General features: G+C 45.3%; 2 protein-coding genes across 7 annotated transcripts in view; one reads left to right on the top strand and one right to left on the bottom strand.

Moving 5' to 3' along the window:
- The window catches only part of LOC138762298 (vimentin-like), a 57,993-nt gene extending 54,618 nt beyond the window's left edge, over window positions 1–3,375 (bottom strand). Inside the window, exon 1 of one of the 3 annotated variants that reach the window (XM_069936034.1) lies at window positions 2,359–3,375. In XM_069936034.1, coding sequence (XP_069792135.1) covers window positions 2,359–2,687 — 329 coding nt within the window. In that variant the 5' untranslated portion in view covers window positions 2,688–3,375. The remainder of the gene's footprint in view (window positions 1–2,358) is intronic. The other 2 variants (XM_069936033.1, XM_069936032.1) reach the window with 2 other exon arrangements.
- A 105-nt stretch (window positions 3,376–3,480) lies between these two features.
- Window positions 3,481–21,533, top strand: part of LOC138762296 (ATP-binding cassette sub-family B member 6-like) — a 220,139-nt gene continuing 202,086 nt past the window's right edge. For 3 of the 4 annotated variants that reach the window (XM_069936030.1, XM_069936028.1, XM_069936027.1), the window contains exons 1-2: window positions 3,481–3,553; window positions 16,762–17,293. In XM_069936030.1, the coding sequence (XP_069792131.1) occupies window positions 3,516–3,553; window positions 16,762–17,293 (570 nt within the window). In that variant the 5' untranslated portion in view covers window positions 3,481–3,515. Of the gene's footprint in view, window positions 3,554–11,140; window positions 12,422–16,761; window positions 17,294–21,533 lie in introns of all 4 variants that reach the window. The other variant, XM_069936029.1, reaches the window with a different exon arrangement.

Here is a 21,533-nt window from a genome sequence, read left to right as displayed (position 1 = left end):
TAAACAGTATTCAAGTGATTGCTCTGTTTTGGAAAGGATTGTCAGAGACAGAATTTACGAGCATTTGTAAAAGCCGTCTGTTTAGCGATAGTCAGCATGCCTTTACTAAAATCCACTGCCCTACCTTCATCAATTTCTTCTGTCATCACCTTGAAAAACTAAATTAGCCTCATGAGCACCTTTGTAGAGCTGAAGGGACAAGCCCAGATCATTTACAGGGATCCAATGGCTTGGTGACAGAAGGGGGGTAGCAGATAGAGCATTCTGCCTAGAGGTCAGTGACTGTACTGTAACCCCTGCTTTTTAGAACCGTAGAACACTACAGCACAGCAAACAGACCTTTCAGCCTTTCTAGTCTGTGCTGACTGCTATTCCACTCGACCCACTGACCTGCTGCAACTCCATAACCCTTCAGACTTCTCCAATCCATGTATCTATCCAATTTATTCAAGATCGAGTTTGCATTCACATCATATAACACCCCATTCCATACTCCCACCATTCTCTGTGAAGAACTTTCCCCTTTCATCTTAAAACGATGACCTCTCGTATTTATCTCCCCCAATCTAAATGGAAAAAGCCACTTTTCAGATGGGTGGGTCATTTTTCAGATGTTGTGGATAGATTGGAAGGTTTTTGCATGCTGCAACGGAATAAAGACAGAATGTAGAATTGTGCAGAGAAGTGCCAGATGGAATTCAATCTGGAAAAGTTTGGAAAGTCAAACTTCAAGGCTGAGTATGTGGTTAATGGCATGATTCTTAGCAGTGAGGAGGAACAGAGGAATCTTGGGATTTGTTGATCGATGGTTAACTCTTTGGATTCCGTGTCCAAGTTTCAGGGACTAGCAACAAACACAGATACCCCATGTCCCAGTTTTGTGGGAATACCAACAAGCACATATGTTCCATGTCCCGGTTTTCCAGGACTGCTTTTACACCCAACCATCAGCTGGTTTGTACTGGTGTTCGTACTGTAAAGGTTTACCCATGGACCCATTCTGGAGTGCAGCATATATTATGAAAGGCTAAAAATGCCAGAGTCCAAAGCTTTAAGACAGAGTATTGTGTGCTGACCTTCATTCGTCAGGTATCAAGTTCAAGAGTTGTGAGGTAACAAATGAAAGAAAAATACAATATACCAAAATAAACTATTTTTTCATACTATCAGCTTAAATCATATTTAAAAGAGAAATTAAGTGCGAATTTTAGACTTCCGGAACAGAGCCTATTTGAGTATTTAATAATTCATACATTTATTGAGAAATTTAATACTAATTTATATATCTATATATAGATATCTACATATATACAATTACAAGACACAATGCAGAAAAAGAAACTATTTAAGACAAAAAAAATGGGAAAAAGATTTAAATATACAAATTTGTGATGAGGCCTGGTCAAGATTGTGCCAGGAGAGTGTAACTAATACCATTAATGTTAGATATCAAATGGTACAATAATAATTATTTTTTACACCAATTATACTACACTCTGTATAAATTACATGGACTCAATTCAAATTGTTCTGAGAAATGTTTCAGATGTAACAAAGAAACAGGAACTTTACATGCAGTTTGGTCTTGTGAAAAAATGGGAAGATTTTGGGAAGATTTGAATTTAATATTGGGACAAATTATGAAGATACAGATACCAAAAGATCCCAGAATATTTTTGCTTGGTGATTTATATGACATTGATACTAAATTGAAAATTTTTGAGTGTTGCAATACTGGTGGCATGGAAATGTATAGCAGTAACATGGAAGTCAGATCATTTTATAAGGTTGGATAGATGGCATATGGAAAATCAAAATTGTATACCATTGGAAAAGATAACTTATAATTTAAAGAATCAACCTGAGAACTTTTATATGATTTGGAAACCAATATATGGGTTTCATTAGTGAGAGTCCATCCATATTGTCCATAACACCCACTCTTCCCAATTAATACGTGCAGGATAGCATAAAATGTTAGGAATATATGAATTGTGAATGATAAATAAATTCAGGTGTTTTCTCTTTTTATTTGGGTGGACGGGGAAGGAGGGAGGATAAAAAGAAACATTTATATATCATTTTTATTATTGTATTGTTATATGATGAATTAATATGTACATATTGATGCAAATTAAAAATATAATTTTCAATGTGATGTGGACAGTGAAGCCATCTCTCAGTCTGCATTCAATCTCTCCAAGGAAGAGAAGGCCACAATATGAGCACCGAATAGAGGATACACAAGGGAAGTATTGGTTCTCTTGGAAAGACTGTTTGGGGCCTGTACTGGGCTGTAGAGTTTGAGGAGCTGGGGTAGTGACTAGGCTCAGGGGTCTCAGCCCCAGTACAACCCACCTCTTCCTGTACTTCTCCTTGTCCACCCTTAGACAGTTGAGCTCTTTCTGCTGCTCTTCCAGCCGGCACTTGAGGTCATTCCTCGCCTTCTGGAATATGGCCTCGCAGTGGCTGCCCTCGTCTTTCTCAGCCTTCTCCAGCTCGGCCACCAGCTGCTTGTTGCGGCTCATCAGGTTGAGGATGGTGTTGTTGATGTATTTGGCAAAGCGGTCATTGAGGTCCTTGAAGCGCTCCTTGCCCTCTTCCAGGGCGTCGTGCAGCTCCTTCTCCACCTGCTCACCCGACTTTTCGGCCGGATTGGCCACGGGCCGCTGGCAGCTGGCATGCATGTCTCAGCTGGGCAGTGTTGTTCCTTCCTCTGGGGGGGGGGGGGGGGAAGAGGTTGGTAGGACGGTGTCAAGGGGAGTGACCCCCGGTTCAAATCTTTGCCGATTGGTGATAATGGGGTCTCTCAGCGCTGTCGGATGGATGGACGGGGGGTGGGGGGGGGGGGAGGAAGAGGTTGGCAGGAAGGTGTCAAGGGGAGCGACCCCCGGTTCAAATCTTTGCCGATTGGTGATAATGGGGTCTCTCAGTGCTGTCGGACGGACGGATGGGGGGGGTGGGGGGTGGGAAGATATCAAGGGGAGTGGGATCCGGTTGATGGTGGGAGAGGGAGACTCTGATGGGGTTGATGGACCTAGGAAAGGTGGGGGGGGGAAGTGTCGGCCCTGATTGGTGGAGGGGTGGGGGGGGAGGTGTCAAGAGGAGCAGGGATCTGGTTCAAAGCCTAACAGATTGGTGGTGGTGTTGGGGGCCTCCTTGGCCCTGACCTACGGGGAAGGTGAGGGGAGGGGATATGGTTGGTAGTGGGTGGGGGGGGGAGCCCTCAGGTAGACGACTGGGGTGGGGGTGGGGGAGAGTATGTGCCAAGGGGAGTGGGCTCCGGGTTTGCGGTGGAGGGGAGGGGGATCTCTCCACGATGAGGGATAAGCGCCACACACAGCCCCCCGCCCCCTGGCCGCCGCCTCCCGCCCGCCCGCAGCCGTTAGCCGCCGCCTCGCGCGCGCTGAAGTCAAGCCCAAACCTAGCCACGCGCCCAACAGCCGGCCGCTGACGTCACCCGCCGACGTCGTTCGCCGCCCGCCTTCCCGGCGCTGCCCCTCGAGTCTCCTGTTATGCAGCCGGCAGATCGTGGACTGGTTCCGTCGCTCAGGTAAAGCGAGGGAGGGGCCTCGGTTTTAGGTGTAACTGTATCTATTTACACACACACCCATATACATAAACACACACCCATATACATAAACACACCCCATATACATAAACACACACCCATATACATAAACACACACCCATATACATAAACACACACCCCATATACATAAACACACACCCATATACATAAACACACACCCCATATACATAAACACACACCCCATATACATAAACACACCCCATATACATAAACACACACCCATATACATAAACACACACCCATATACATAAACACACACCCCATATACATAAACACACACCCATATACATAAACACACCCCATATACATAAACACACACCCATATACATAAACACACACCCATATACATAAACACACACCCCATATACATAAACACACACCCATATACATAAACACACACCCCATATACATAAACACACACCCCATATACATAAACACACCCCATATACATAAACACACACCCATATACATAAACACACACCCATATACATAAACACACACCCCATATACATAAACACACACCCATATACATAAACACACACCCCATATACATAAACACACACCCCATATACATAAACACACCCCATATACATAAACACACACCCATATACATAAACACACACCCATATACATAAACACACACCCCATATACATAAACACACACCCATATACATAAACACACACCCCATATACATAAACACAACCCCATATACATAAACACAACCCCATATACATAAACACACACCCATATACATAAACACACACCCCATATACATAAACACACACCCCATATACATAAACACACACCCATATACATAAACACACACCCCATATACATAAACACAACCCCATATACATAAACACAACCCCATATACATAAACACAACCCCATATACATAAACACACACCCATATACATAAACACAACCCCATATACATAAACACACACCCCATATACATAAACACAACCCCATATACATAAACACACACCCATATACATAAACACAACCCCATATACATAAACACACCCCATATACATAAACACACACCCCATATACATAAACACAACCCCATATACATAAACACACCCCATATACATAAACACACACCCCATATACATAAACACAACCCCATATACATAAACACACACCCATATACATAAACACACACCCATATACATAAACACACACCCCATATACATAAACACACCCCATATACATAAACACACACCCATATACATAAACACACACCCATATACATAAACACACACCCCATATACATAAACACAACCCCATATACATAAACACACACCCCATATACATAAACACACACCCCATATACATAAACACACCCCATATACATAAACACACACCCATATACATAAACACACACCCATATACATAAACACACACCCCATATACATAAACACAACCCCATATACATAAACACAACCCCATATACATAAACACAACCCCATATACATAAACACAACCCCATATACATAAACACAACCCCATATACATAAACACAACCCCATATACATAAACACACACCCATATACATAAACACACACCCATATACATAAACACACACCCCATATACATAAACACAACCCCATATACATAAACACAACCCCATATACATAAACACACACCCATATACATAAACACACACCCATATACATAAACACACACCCCATATACATAAACACACCCCATATACATAAACACACACCCATATACATAAACACACACCCATATACATAAACACACACCCCATATACATAAACACACACCCATATACATAAACACACACCCCATATACATAAACACACACCCCATATACATAAACACACCCCATATACATAAACACACACCCATATACATAAACACACACCCATATACATAAACACACACCCCATATACATAAACACACACCCATATACATAAACACACACCCCATATACATAAAACCCCATATACATAAACACAACCCCATATACATAAACACACACCCATATACATAAACACACACCCCATATACATAAACACACACCCCATATACATAAACACACACCCATATACATAAACACACACCCCATATACATAAACACAACCCCATATACATAAACACAACCCCATATACATAAACACAACCCCATATACATAAACACACACCCATATACATAAACACACACCCATATACATAAACACACACCCCATATACATAAACACAACCCCATATACATAAACACAAACCCATATACATAAACACACACCCGATATACATAAACACACACCCCATATACATAAACACAACCCCATATACATAAACACACACCCATATACATAAACACACACCCATATACATAAACACACACCCCATATACATAAACACAACCCCATATACATAAACACAACCCCATATACATAAACACAACCCCATATACATAAACACAACCCCATATACATAAACACACACCCATATACATAAACACAACCCCATATACATAAACACAACCCCATATACATAAACACACACCCATATACATAAACACACACCCATATACATAAACACACACCCATATACATAAACACACATCCATATACATCTTCTTTGGCTTGGCTTCGCGGACGAAGATTTATGGAGGGGGTAAAAAGTCCACGTCAGCTGCAGGCTCGTTTGTGGCTGACCAGTCCGATGCGGGACAGGCAGACACGATTGCAGCGGTTGCAAGGGAAAATTGGTTGGTTGGGGTTGGGTGTTGGGTTTTTCCTCCTTTGCCTTTTGTCAGTGAGGTGGGCTCTGCGGTCTTCTTCAAAGGAGGCTGCTGCCCGCCAAACTGTGAGGCGCCAAGATGCACGGTTTGAGGCGTTATCAGCCCACTGGCGGTGGTCAATGTGGCAGGCACCAAGAGATTTCTTTAGGCAGTCCTTGTACCTTTTCTTTGGTGCACCTCTGTCACGGTGGCCAGTGGAGAGCTCGCCATATAATACGATCTTGGGAAGGCGATGGTCCTCCATTCTGGAGACGTGACCCATCCAGCGCAGCTGGATCTTCAGCAGCGTGGACTCGATGCTGTCGACCTCTGCCATCTCGAGTACCTCGACGTTAGGGGTGTGAGCGCTCCAATGGATGTTGAGGATGGAGCGGAGACAACGCTGGTGGAAGCGTTCTAGGAGCCGTAGGTGGTGCCGGTAGAGGACCCATGATTCGGAGCCGAACAGGAGTGTGGGTATGACAACGGCTCTGTATACGCTTATCTTTGTGAGGTTTTTCAGTTGGTTGTTTTTCCAGACTCTTTTGTGTAGTCTTCCAAAGGCGCTATTTGCCTTGGCGAGTCTGTTGTCTATCTCATTGTCGATCCTATACATACACACCACATATAGACACACACACCATATATATGTATGTACATGTGCGCACACACCTATATATGTACACACACACCATGTATAAACATACACACCGTATATATGCATCACTCACACACACAAACACACACACACACACACACACACGCACACACACGCACACGCACACACACACACAGTGTACATATATCTGCAAAATTTATTCAAGGCATATCTACCCTGAGGAAGTTCTCTCTTCAAAGGGAGTTCTGTGGCAATCTCTTCTCACTTTGCACTCCTTGTTGCTACGTCGATTACTCGCCCAGACTCACTTCCACAGCCATGTGTTCTTCCTGGCTACTTGCCTCCACCGCTATCTAGTTCCCAGTGGATTCCAGCTCCGGTTTGGCCCCCACGAGCATTTCATGTACCTGCACTGCTTTGACTCCTGCTGTCTCGCCATATCCTATGGACCATCTTCAGCTCAATGCACATGTACCAGCAGACCCTCACTCTCATTACCACAGCTCCTTACCACGACCTGCCACAGACCTCTCCTACACTTCATCCTCCATCAGATTCATGCATTCAACTGTCTGTTCTACGCTCACCTGGTGTCCATCAAGAATCAGAAGCTTGCCTCTCTGGAGACGCTGCCTCTCCACCTCGCCCCCAGCTATCTAAGTATCCTTGCCTCTGTCATGATCTTCCTCATTGGCCCTAGAGGCCTAAGGACTGAGCTCCTGATGCAGGACACTATCTTGGCACTGGCAACCTATAGGAGCCAGCCTCCATCACAATCTCATACTCTGGCCTCAGCAGCCTACAGGACTGAGCCTCTGACATGAACTTTCACCCTGAAATGGGCGATCTACAGCACCAAGCTTTGGATGCAGGTCTCCACCTTGTCCCTGGGAACCAACAGGACTGAGCCTCCATCGTGATCTCCCACCTTGGCCTTGGTGACCTACAGGAACGAGCCTCCATCATGAACTCCCACCCTGTCCCCAGCGGCCTACAGGACTGAGTGTCCGATATGGTTCTCCACCTCGATCCCAGTGGCTTACAGGACTGGACTCCCACCCTGACACAAGTCTCCGCTAGGCCCTGGCGACCAACAGGACCGTGCCTCTGTCGCAATCTCCCACTTTGACCCTGGTGACCTATGCGATCTACAGGACCAAGCCTATATCGCAAACTCCCACCCGAGTCCCAGGGGCTTACAGGATTGAGCCTCTGTAGCTGTTCTCCACCTCAACCCCAGAGGCCTACAGGACTGAGCCCACAAAGCAGGTCTCCATTTGGCCCCGGCGACCCACAGGACCAAGCCTACATTGTTTTTTTTTTAAACTTTATTTATTCGTTCAAAATACAGATAGTAAATAACATATACAACAATAAACCAAAAACATGAACGTTATATTTTATAGAAAAAAAAGAAAAAAATGAAAAAAGAGAGAACCCCCCCCCCCTCCCCCCATTCAGCCAGCTCTCCTAAGGAGAGTCATAAGAAAAAATAGTAAGGAAAAATTAAACAGACATATTAAAATCTAATCAACATAAATCAAAATGTAAATATTCTGAATATAACAACCACTTACTAATAAAAAAGCTATAGTTATCACACTGTATATCTCGTCGAAAGAACCAAAGACTTGTTGATCCAAACCAAGGCTTTTATTAGCAAAAGACCGGAGCTCTTCACAGGTGACCGACCAGTCCGGAATGATCCGACCTGGCTAGGGACACAACCCTTTAAGGCCCAGACAGTAGACGTGGCTAAGCTCTCAGCCAATCGCTGTAAGCACAGTCTAGATACAGTAACTATATACACTATGTACATTGGTGATAGATCTGTACTATCACACACACAAAACATATATCATTTTTTTCCATTATTAAAAAGTATGTCCTCTCATTATGCCATCTATTAATATCAATCATATTTGTATCTTTCCACATACTAACAATACATTTTTTCTCTACAAATAATGCTAAATATACAAAAGCAAATTTAAATTTATCTAATCCCAAACCTATCAGAGGTTGCAAACTGCCCAATAAAGAAACTATCAGATCTAAAGGTATTTTAATCTTATACAGATTTGGATTTATCCCAACCCTTTTTATCCATACCCTCCTATAACATTTAATACATAAATGAAATATAACCCTTCTCTGGTATCTTCATAAGAAAAATCTCAAGTTTAGTCATTTCAGGCAAAATCATATCGCTACCAAGCACACATTTTACCAAAGATCAAATTTAAAAATAAAAAAACAAAGAATTCTTATCAATACCATAGCTGTCCCTCATCGTAACGCTTAATCAAACTGTATAAACCTCGAACATTAAAAGTAGCAAACCTCAACTTTAACATATCTACTAATATTACTAAAGACCAATATCTTTATATAAAAACTCAAATCATCGTATATAGGCCCTCCAATAGGAGAAAAAAAATCACAAAATAAAAGCTAGATAAAATGAAAATAAAAAAAATAATTAACAAACCCCCCCCACCCCCCCCAAAAAAAAACTACCAAAAGGTAGTAATCCCTAAACAAAATTTGGGTGTGGATCACCCACCAATGGCTGATGACTAATAGAACCTAGAACAAATCTCTTCCTCCCCAGCCGAACAAACAAACAAAAAAATCTCAAAATATCATAATAAGGTAAAAAGTGGAGAACGGGGTGGTCATGCTGGACCCTGACTGCATGTGTCCTCTCATGGACTTGCCCACACCCAGAAGGCACTCAAACGCTGCCTGGGTTTTTTTTTCTCTTACTATGCCCAATGGGTTCCACACTATGCCGACAAGGCACGCCCACTCATCAAGACCACCTCCTTCTCCCTGTCAACCGAAGCCAAAGCAGCCTTCGACTGCATCAAATCGGACATCGCTGCTGCAACGCTGCACACCATCGATGAGTCCATTCCATTCCAAGTCGAAAGCGATGCGTCTGACTTTGTACTGGCTGCCACTTTGAACCAGGCTGGCCGGCCAGTAGCCTTCTTCTCCAGAACCCTCCAGGGTCCTGAGAGCCAACACTCCTCTGTCGAAAGGAGGCCCAGGCCATAGTCGAGGCAGTACGTCGTTGGAGACACTACCTCACTGGCAGGCGCTTTACGCTGCTGACTGACCAACGCGTGGTCTCCTTCATGTTTAGCAATTCCCAGCGAGGTAAGATCAAGAATGACAAAATCGCCAGGTGGAGAATCAAGCTCTCCACCTTTAATTATGACATACTATATCAGCCTGGTAAACTCAATGACCTGCCAGATGCGCTCTCCAGGGGGACTTGCGCCAACAAGCAACTGGACAGGCTACAGAAACTCCACGAGGAGCTCTGTCATCCAGGGGTCACTAGGTTCGCGCACTTTGTCAAATCTTGCAACCTGCCCTACACGGGTGAGATTCGCTCCATAACCCGGGCCTGCCCAGTGTGCGCTGAGTGCAAGCCCCACTTCCGTCCGGAGAACACCCACATCATTAAAGCCACCCGCCCCTTTGAGCGTCTCAGCGTAGACTTCAAGCGGCCTCAACCGTAACACCTACATTCTTATGGCCATCGACGAGTACTCCCGCTTCCCATTCGCTGTGCATGACATGACTGCCTCCTCAGTTATAGAGGCCCTGCACAGCATCTTTGCCATCTTCGGGTACCCCGGTTACGTCCACAGTGACAGGGGGATCCTCGTTTATGAGCGCGGAGCTGCGGCAGTACCTTCTGGAGCGTGGTATTGCTTCAAGCAGGACCACCAGCTATAGAGAGAATGCCACCGTCTGGAAAGCGGTTACGCTTGCCCTCCGGTCCAAAGGTCTCCCCACCTCTCGCTGGTAGGATGTGCTCACTAGTGCCCTACACTCCATCCGCTCCCTCCTATGCAACGTGACCACTGCCACCCCCCATGAAGGGATGTTCTCTTTCCCGAGGAAATCTGAGTCGGGTACAACCATACCAGCATGGCTCATGGTTCCTGGTCCAGTCCTTTTATGACGCCGCGTCCGGCCCTCTAAGAATGACCCCTTGGTTGACCGAGTGACTCTGCTCCATGCGAACCCGCATTATGCCTACGTTGAGTACCCAGACGGACGGGAGGACACAGTCTCGGTAAGGGACCTAGCCCGAGACGGATCGGACGCAGCAGTGCCTTTAACCCAACCTCCCCCTATTCCTTCTCCCGCAGGTCATGCGCTTGAACAGAGGGACCAGCACCTCCCCACCAGCTCAGGCCAGACTGTGGACAACGGCGTTGGGGAATTGAGCGAAGCAGTGGCCGCACCCTACAGGCCTGCCGGCGACACGACTCCGGCGACCCCAATCCCGGCGCCGCGGCGGTCACGCCGGATGGTCAGACCCCCTGACCGGTACAGCCCCTAACCTCCATTCACCCTGGGGTCGGTTCTCAAAGAAGGGGTGAATGTGATACTACAGATTCTATCACCCATGTGTACATGTACCTCTGTACAGATGGTCGTGTAGGATGACTGTGATTGGCTGAGAGTGTGGCCGCATCTACTGGCGGGTCTTAAAGGATTGCTCCTAGCCAGAGCAGGTCATTCTGGACTGGTCGACCTACTTGTGATATGCTCCAGTCTTTTCGTTCATAAAAGCCTTGGTTTGGATCAACAAGGTACTTTCGACGCACATTATACTCCTGAGTTGCAGACAGAGGTATATCGGGCTCATGTGAAAATCCAAAGCAAGCAATTAACTGGCATGGTTATATTTTGATCTTAAAAATCCTTGACAAAGTTTGGAAAATGTCTTTTCAAAATGGAAATTGGGGCACACCCAAAAGATGGATGAGTGAAACTTCAAAAAGTTGACACTTGTCACCTAATGGGTCAACCTCTTCATCAAGACGAGATCATTTAAGTGGAATCAATTGTAATAAGCAACACCTTGCACAAAATAAATGACGATGAATCACGCTCAGGGTCGAGTAGCATCGTGGGTTCGTCCCATTAGAAAGTTATCTTTCGAATGGACCTCGTTTTGCTCATTTGAAGCTTTGTGATTTTTTTTCCACGGTGGATTCCGAGATGGGTAACAGCCCCAACGGCTGGGGTCGGACCCAAAGCAGCTTCTTCCCCGCTGCAGTCGGATTTGCGAGTGGACCGCGAAGCCAGCTGCACGAGTGATGGGGTTTGTAGCCGTGGTGGCCCCTGCAGGACACAATCCCGCGGCCCGTCGTTGGCCACACTGAACGCCCTGGACCAAGGAGAGCCTTGGTGGCAGGACAAGCACGATTCAGCCGGTCGAGTCGGATCGATCGCGCTCAGGCTCCATTCGCCGCACGTTTCCGGTCGGAAGCTTCATTCCGTGGCGCGACGAGAACCGCGCAAGATACGGCCGGTGACACGGGAGACGGAGCCCGTCTCGAAGAGCGACTGGACGAGTGACCCGGCGGCCGCTGGACGGGGAAGCGGCTGAAGTCGATCGAGAGGACCGAGCCCTTTCCCAGGCGAGTGAGCGAAACGCGTGTGTGCGCCTCCCCCCCCCCCCCCCTTCTTTCCAGGGATCTCCCCACTCAAAGGCGGAGTTTAACTGAGCGACCCCATTCGGTTTTGTCGAAGCCCGTGGGGCAAATGGTGGCAGAGTGTTCGACTCAGGACGAGGGGACGTGACTCCAAGTGCGAGAGCGTTGACAATCATGCCTTGCTCCTTTTGGGTCTAGACAGAATCTGCTGGGAAAGCTCAGCCGGTCAAGGGGGAGGCTGGAAAGAATGGTGCACTGAGACGGGTTCAAGGCGACTGAGAGCGTTGCCTGCTCTCTTTCTCCCACTGGTGCCGGAGGACACGCTGACTTCCTCCAGGATGGTGCTGGAGCTTCAGTATCTGCAGTCCCCTGTCTGTGTGTGATCTCGGGTCCATGGCTGTAATCCTCTTTTTCCAGCACCTTGGCAGTGCCCTTGACTTCCAATTAACCACCCAACTGTTGAGGTCAATGCTGATTGGAGACTCTTACTGTTACCCCCCCCCCCCCCCCCCCCATGCATGTCCATTGTTTTAGAAGTAGAATCAAAATGCAATAACACTAGTATATTAATTTTCAGTCCCTCTGATAATCATTATCTTTTAATAGAAAAAAAATGAAATCACGTGTAAATCTTGTGTACTAATCTCTAGGACCTATTTATTTCGACTGACCAACACAAATTGGGAAAAGGTTTCCTAATGAGCTCGATGTTTTGATATTTGATATATCAATAGGGCTCGATGGAAAAACTAGAAGTGTTAGAAAGTTTGCAGATGACACAAAGATTAGAGGTGTGGAATCACAGCTGGATAGAGATCATTGACAGACATGGGCAGAGAAATGGCAGCTGAAGCGCAGCAACTGTGACATTGCATTTTGGGAGGCCGTTGATCAGCAGTATCCTCAATAGTGATGTGGAGTTCCAATTTCATAGCTCCTTGAAAGAGGAGATGGTAGGGCAAAGGGTAACAAAGTTCTGTTACAGCTGTGTGAAACTGATAAGGCTGCATTTGGAGATTGTGTGCAATTCTGAGACCTGCAAAACTGGAAGGACGTGAAGCCTTTAGAAAGGGTACAGAAAAGATTTCCAGGATGCTGCTAGAATTAGTTTCACCAAAAGGAGGGTACAATAGAGTTTTGTTTTGAAGTGCCAGGGATTGATGGGAGACACGAGGGGGAACTTCTTGACTCAGAGAGTGGTAGCCGTGTGGAATGAGCTTCCGGGAGAAATAGTGGCGGCGGAGTCGATTGTATTATTTAAGAAAAGGTTGGACAGGTCTATGGATGAGAAGAAGATGGAGGGTGATGGGCATTGTGCAGGGAGGTGGGACTAGAGAGGGGTGTTTGGTTCGGTGTGGACTAGAAGGGCCGAATGGCCTGTTTCCGTGCTGTAATTGTTGTTATATATGTTATAACTCATAGGTTTATAAAATTATGAGGTATGGATGGGGGAGACGGTCAGAATCCTTTTATCAGGGTAAAAATGTTGAATACTAGAGGAATTGTATTTTACATGGCGCGTGGGAGGGGGGTGGGTAAAGGAGGTGTCGGGAGCAAATTTTTATTAAGAGTGTCTGTAACAGGTTGATAGGGATTCTAGTGGAAGCAGATATGATCGTAACATTTAAGAGAAAGAATAACCCGGGAAATTTTAGCCTAGTAAGCCTGACATCAGTAGGGGGTAAGATGTTGAAATGTATTCTAAGAGACTGGTGGAGTTGTTCAAGTGAACCGGTACGGACTTGAAGGGCCGACGTGGCCTGTTTCCGTGCTGTAAACGTTATCTGGTTATTGACACATCAACTATGGAGGGAGGTAAACAAGGAGGTTGCAGTGCTTGGGTAGCAGTAGGGTACACCAGTCTTGGAGGAACTTAGTAGGTCAGGCAGCATTCATGGAGAACAGTTGACATTTCAGGCCTGACCCCCAGGTATGCCAAAGATCAGGCAAAAATAAGGTGGGTGGAGGGACGGTGAGGGAATATGGGCTGGCAAGTGATAGGCAGATTCAGGTGGGTGGAGGAAAAAGAGAAAGGAGTAGAGAGGTGATAGAGGGATGTGGTGGAGAGTTGACAATGATGCATCCTGATGGGAGAAAGGAAGGGGGTGGAGAGCTGGAGGATGAAATGTGAGTGTGATGGGTAGGGGAAGGAAAAGACAGGGATGAGGTAAAGCAAAAGAACGTGAGGAGGGGTTACTGGAAACCAGAGATTGATATTGATGCTATCTGGGGTTGGAGACTCCCCCACCCCTTCTATCATTGCTCTCTTCTTCCACCCCCTTCCCCTTCCCCACCCCCATTGCTTTCCATTGATAAGTTGTGGCCTGCTGAGTTCCCCCAGCACTTTTCTCTATTGTAAAGATGGATAGAAATGGATCACGTGCAGGCAGAATAGATTGTTTAATTTGGCATCGTGTTCACCGCAGACGTCGTAGGCAGAAGGGTCTGTTCCTTTCCTGTACTGTTCTTGTAAGCAATTCATTCTCCTCAGTGCATCATTGTTGACTGTGAAGATCCCATTTAAGATAATCCCATTTTATACTGACTTCCCATCACTCCCTCCAGATTCTACCATTCACCAACTCACTAAGGGTAATTTACCGCAGCCATTTCACCCTCCAACCTGTGATGTGGGGAGAAACTAGAAAACCCAGAAGAATCTCCTGCAGTTGCATGAAGCATTAGACTTTGAGTCCAGTTTGTGATAACTCTCTATAAGATGAGCCATTGTGCCACAGAAACAGATTTAGTGTCAAGCTAATTTTAGTATTGTGTTATAAGAATTAATTTATCATCCTATTATAAAGAAGTTTCAGTCACTCGGTATTAAGAATTATATGGCAAATAGCATTAGACATAGGCTTTGGGGGAGAAGCCAGAGGGTGGTAGTAGATGATTGCCTCATTGATTGGATGTCTGTGACTTGTGGTATGCCTCAGGAATCAGTGCTGGGTCCAATGAATATGACAAACTGGTAGTAAATGTTAATTCAATGAATGTATCACTAAGGCTCATTTTTGTTTGGGGGAACAAGGTTATATAATTTGTTGCCCATTCAGAGCCAGCTCTTCAGCGCTTGACGTCCTGCTTTGCGGAAACTGCCAAAATGTTTGGCCTGGAAGTCAGCCTGAAGAAAACTGAGGTCCTCCATCAGCCAGCTCCCCACCATGATTACCAGCCCCCCCACATCTCCATCGGGCACACAAAACTCAAAACGGTCAACCAGTTTACCTATCTCGGCTGCACCATTTCATCAGATGCAAGGATCGACAATGAGATAGACAACAGACTCGCCAAGGCAAATAGCGCCTTTGGAAGACTACGCAAAAGAGTCTGGAAAAACAACCAACTGAAAAACCTCACAAAGATAAGCGTATACAGAGCCGTTGTCATACCCACACTCCTGTTCGGCTCCGATTCATGGGTCCTCTACCGGCACCACCTACGGCTCCTAGAACGCTTCCACCAGCGTTGTCTCCGCTCCATCCTCAACATCCATTGGAGCGCTTACATCCCTAACGTCGAAGTACTCGAGATGGCAGAGGTCGACAGCATCGAGTCCACGCTGCTGAAGATCCAGCTGCGCTGGGTGGGTCACGTCTCCAGAATGGAGGACCATCGCCTTCCCAAGATCGTGTTATATGGCGAGCTCTCCACTGGCCACCGTGACAGAGGTGCACCAAAGAAAAGGTACAAGGACTGCCTAAAGAAATCTCTTGGTGCCTGCCACATTGACCACCGCCAGTGGGCTGATAAGGCCTCAAACCGTGCATCTTGGCGCCTCACAGTTTGGCGGGCAGCAACCTCCTTTGAAGAAGACCGCAGAGCCCACCTCACTGACAAAAGGCAAAGGAGGAAAAACCCAACACCCAACCCCAACCCACCAATTTTCCCCTGCAACCGCTGCAATCGTGTCTGCCTGTCCCGCATCGGACTTGTCAGCCACAAACGAGCCTGCAGCTGACGTGGACTTTTTACCCCCTCCATAAATCTTCGTCCGCGAAGCCAAGCCAAAGAATTTGTCCAGAAAAAAAGAAAAGCTCATTCATAATCTTGAACAATGAAGCAGGATTTTAGGTGCCAACTGATCTCTTTCTTCTGTTCTTGAATCTGATTACTTTGATATTTTAGACACGTGCCACAAACAGTGCTCTGTGATTAATCATGTTGCGGAGAAATAGTTTATTGTTTAAAAAAAAAAATTATAGCATGCAAAATAGGTTCCTGATGCATGCTTGTTGCATTACATGCATAAATGTTTTTTGGCTGGTATAACAATAGTTGTTAATATTGTGAATTCTGAATTTGTTTTTTTTATTTCACAGCTGCCTGTTTGAAACAATGGTTGCTTTTGAAGGTTATTGTGAAGGCAATACATCCTTGTCAGAAGTATGGATTCAAGGAGGACTATTTCCATGTTTCTATTTCACTTTTGTCTCAACGGTACTTCTGAGCATTGCCTTCCTCTTTGGTGCACTGCAGTGTGCTTGCTACAATATGTACGGCACTAACATGGAGCCAAAGTATGTACCGCAGTCTCGTTTATTCCACCTTCAGTTGTTCCTGACAATAATTCTGCTGCTGCAATTTGGAATCTACATCCTTTGGCAAATCTTTGGCTTGGGTACAATTTATGGATACATGATTTTGTACTCCTGCCTATCACTAGTGGCATGGGCGTGTACCATCTTGTTACTACGCCTGGAGCGCAAGAGAGTGATGGTGCAGGACAGAACACGTGGTCATGGTACCATTCTTCTACTTTTCTGGGCACTGGGATTTGCAGCAGAGAATCTGGCATTTGTGTCGTGGAGAAGTCCTCTCTGGTGGTGGTCATTGGACAGTACTGACCAGAAGGTAGGTTGTGATAATATCTCTCAATATGGAACTAAAGGTATATTACATGTTCATCATTAAACTCAACAAAATTCTTCACAGATTCACACAAAATAAGTTGCTGATGGGTGGTTGGGAATTCATTTGGTCTGCAACATCTCATGGGTTGAAGCTACGAGCGTTTCAGGTTTTAATCCAACTCCCTCTTGTTAACATTCCACTTCTTCACCTTATCAATAAAGGCTAACCATCATCAGAATCGATTATCGTGAACATGTCACAAAAGTCGCTGTCTTACAGCGGCATCACAGGGCAAATATTTATAGAAACCACCTTACAACAATAAATAAAGATCGTGCAAGAACAGGTCAAAGTCAGGCAGTGTCTGTGGTTCATTGATTATTCAGGAATCTGATAGCAGAGAGGAAAAAGCTGTCCTTGTGCCATTGTGTGCTCGTCTTCGGGCTCCTGTACCTTTTTCCTGATGGTAGCAGAGTGAAGAGGGCATGGTCTGGGTGGTGGGGGTCCTTGAAGAGAGAGGCTACTTTCTTCAGACAGTGCCTCATGTAGATTTTCTCGATGGAGTGAGGTCTAGTGTCTGTGATGTCACAGGCCAAGTTAACAACTCTCTGGAATTTATACTTCTCCTGAGAGTTGGGCCTCCATGCCAGGCAGTGATGCAACCAGCCAGAATGCTCTCCACGGTCCACCTATAGAAGTTTTTGAGAGTCTTTGGTGACATCCCAAATCTCAAACACTTCACAAAAGTATAGCCACTGGTGAACCTTCTTTTTGATTTGCATCAATGTGGAGGCTCCAGGACAGATTCTCGGAGATGTTGACACCCAGGAATTTGAAGTTCTTGACCCTTTCAACTACTGAGGACTGAGCCATGTTCCCCTGACTTCCTTCTGAAGTCCAAATCATCTTCTTGGTTTTGCAGACGTTGAGTCATTACACTATTCAACGAGTTGATTTATCTCCCTCCTGTTCGCTTCCTCATTCCCGTTTGTGATTCTGCCGACGACGGTGGTATCATTGGCAAACCTGTAGACAGCATTGGAATTGTGCCTGGCCACACAGTCAGGGGTGTAGAATGAGTAGAGCAGTGGGCTAAGCGCACTTCCTTGGTGTGTGCCTGTGTTGATAATCAGTGAGGACATGTTGTTTCCAATTCGTACTGAGGTCTTCTGATGAGAAAGTCAAAGATCCAGTTGCAGAGTGGGGTACAGAGGCCTAGAGGTTATAGCTTCTTGACCAGCACTGAGGGAATAATTGGATTGAAGGCCGAATTGTAGTCAATGAAGAGCAGCCATAAGTATGAGTTGCTGTTTTTGAGGTGATCCAGAGCAGAGGGGAGAGTCAGTGATATTGCATCTGCTGTGAAACGATTGTGACGATAGGTGAATTGGAGCAGGTCCAGATCTTTGCTTAGGTCCGTGTTAATTCTGACCATGATCCTCATCACATTAGATGTTAGTGCAACTGGGTGGTTGTCATTGAGGGAACTCACACTGCTCTTCTTGGGCACTGGGATGATCGATGCCCTTTTAAACCAAGGGTCAGAGTCTGTAAAAACACAAAATGCTGGAGAAGCTCAGCAGGTCAAACAGTGTCCTTTATGTAAAATACAGAACTGATGTTTCAGGTTTGAGCCCCTAATCAAGGTATGAGAAAATCTCAGCCGGCATCTGAACAAAAGAGTAGGGTGGGGGAAGGGTGGCAAAGGCAGGAAATGATAGGTTGAAAGGAGGGAGGGACAACAGCAATGAGAGGGAGGAGGGATGGCTGGGTGGGTAAGGGGGGAAGAGAGGGGAAAACTGGAAAGACAGGAAAGGGGGAGGGCAAGAAAAGGCGAGCAGGTTTAGTAGAAAGAAGAAAAGTTGATGTTAATGCCATCTGTCCAGGTGGAAAATAAGGTGTAATTCCTCCAATCTGCAAGTGGTCTGGGTGGGATAGTACACAAGGCCAAGGACAGACATGAGTCAGAATTGAAATAGTTGGCTACTTGGAGGTCTCTGTTACTGTAGAGGAAGAAGCAGAGGTGCTCAGTGAAACGATCTCCCAATCTGTGACTGGACTCTCCGACGTAGAGAAGGCCACAAAGAGAAATCCTGGAATTTCTGGCACTTACTACAGGATCCCACCACCAGACACATTTTCTGCTTTTGACTAAACCTCCTTCCCCTTCCCCCCTTCCTGTCTTCCCAGTTCTCCCCTCCTCCCTTACCCACACAGCCATCTCTCATTGTTGCTGTCCCTCCTTTTTCCACCTATCATCTCCTGCCTTTGCCACCCCCACCCTATTCATTGGTTCGCATGCCATTTTTACCGTTGCTACATAAAGGACACTGTTTGACCTGCTGAGTTTCTCCAGCATTTTGTGTTTTTTACAGATTTTTGCAGATAAGGGTCAGTGTTGCCCATTCATGGCAGTGAAGAGAAAAAACTTTTTCACAGAGGATAGAATTCACTACCTGAGAGAGCTGTGTAAAGTAAAATTTATAAGTATGATCAATTTCATTTTTATATGTAAGAGACATCAAGAGACTTGGGTGGGGGAATTTGTACAGCAAAATGGTGCTGGGGTAAAAGATGGGCTGTGATCTCATTGACTTCTAGTTCCATTTCTTTTGACCCTGTGCCTTTGGATGAATGTGAAAGGCTGAGGACAGTTTTTTAGGAGCTCAAAGTAATGGGTTTTGAAGATCCAAAGTAATAAAATAAACTGAATTAAGGTACTGATTAAAAGTGAATCTTGTTGCCCACCTTTTGTAGAAAAAGGATTTTAATTTGTCAAACAATTATTTATTCTCAGTACAATCCAGAGTTGTTTTATCTTCAAGAATTTGGAGGTATGGGTGTGAATCTGATCTGTTTGACCTGAGTTTAGAATGGACTTTTCAGACAAGTAAAGAACAAGGTTAGATGCGTGTAATTCTGGGGTTTTAGTAAATGACGTGCCACTTTGTTTAGTGCTGCTTCAGGGCCCTATTGTGTAATCTCCAAAACGATCTGATAGTATGCTTTTATTTACTCAGTCATGTGCAATGACTCAGCATTATTATATTTTTAGTAAGATTGATAAGATTTTATTGTGTTGTTGAACTAGAATTGCTGAGTCACTGTTGTCTCAACTCATTACTTTCAAATATTAATAAATTAATGTGGCTTGTGTTAATCATATTAAGATCTTATTTAGCAGCCTTGTGTGCGGCCCTCAGAAAAGAGGGTGGTATATACACTGACGATACTTGGAATTTTGGTGCTTTGTTGAAGATCTGAAAATCCAAATAAAAATAATCCACTGACTCTCCTTTTCCTGTCCCCATTAATTCATCAAAAAGTTCCAATAGATTTGATAAACAAGATGTCCTCTGAAGGAAACCACACTGCCTTTGTCCTATTTTGTCTTGTATTTTCAAGTACCCAGAAACCTCAAACAAAAATAATCAGAAATCCTCATTTTATCCAAAAAAAATTTTCAGAGCCAAACTGACCTTGCAGGTTGAGAAAAATAATTCACTTGACTTGAAGTTAGAATGACGGTTGTCCTCGTTTCAGGTAACTCCCTCCCCTCTTTCTTTCCAATTCTTCTTTACCTTCCCCTATTGACTTTTCTCTCCAACTCTCCCTTTCAAACTGCATGCCACTGTCTCCCAGCTGCAAATGGTTGGAAGAATCCCTTGTCCTGGCATCAAGGAGAGCAGCTTCCCAGGCAGGAGCAGGGACCTTGGGCTCAGTGGCATTCCCTTCCTCTCTCCCCCATCCCCTTCCCTCCTCCCTAGCACACTGGATATTGACACCAACTCCAAATACTTCCCTCGGCCTACTTCCTCAGTGTCTGGTAGGCCTAGGGGAGGATTCTGAGTTGGGACCGGGGAGAGAGGAGCCCACGGACTTGCCAGTAAGTGTTCTACTGGCCCAGGAAGCTTCCGTGGGGATCGGCAGCAGGTGGGTTTGTATCGGGGATCGGCAGCAGTGATTAGGAGGTCTTAGTGATTGGCAGCAGTGGTTGGGTTCATCTCGGTGATTGGCGGTGGCCAGTTTTTTTTGTGAAAATTAAACATTATTTTAATGCTTAAAAAAAACCTTCCTTTGTTGTTTGTTGTTGCTTAAACATGATACAATTGATTTGCTGTTGCTACTGGGCAGTGGGGGGGGGGGGGGGGGGGGGGAAGGAAAGCATTTATCCGACATAGGCCCAGTCCCAGCAATTTTGATTATTGGAGTTGTGTATTTAATAATTGACACTGAAGTC

Source organism: Narcine bancroftii, chromosome 4 (genome assembly GCF_036971445.1).
Source record: "Narcine bancroftii isolate sNarBan1 chromosome 4, sNarBan1.hap1, whole genome shotgun sequence".
Lineage (NCBI taxonomy): Eukaryota > Metazoa > Chordata > Chondrichthyes > Torpediniformes > Narcinidae > Narcine > Narcine bancroftii.
The sequence above is the reverse complement of the archived record's forward strand: the minus strand, read 5'-3'. Positions and strand labels throughout refer to the sequence as shown.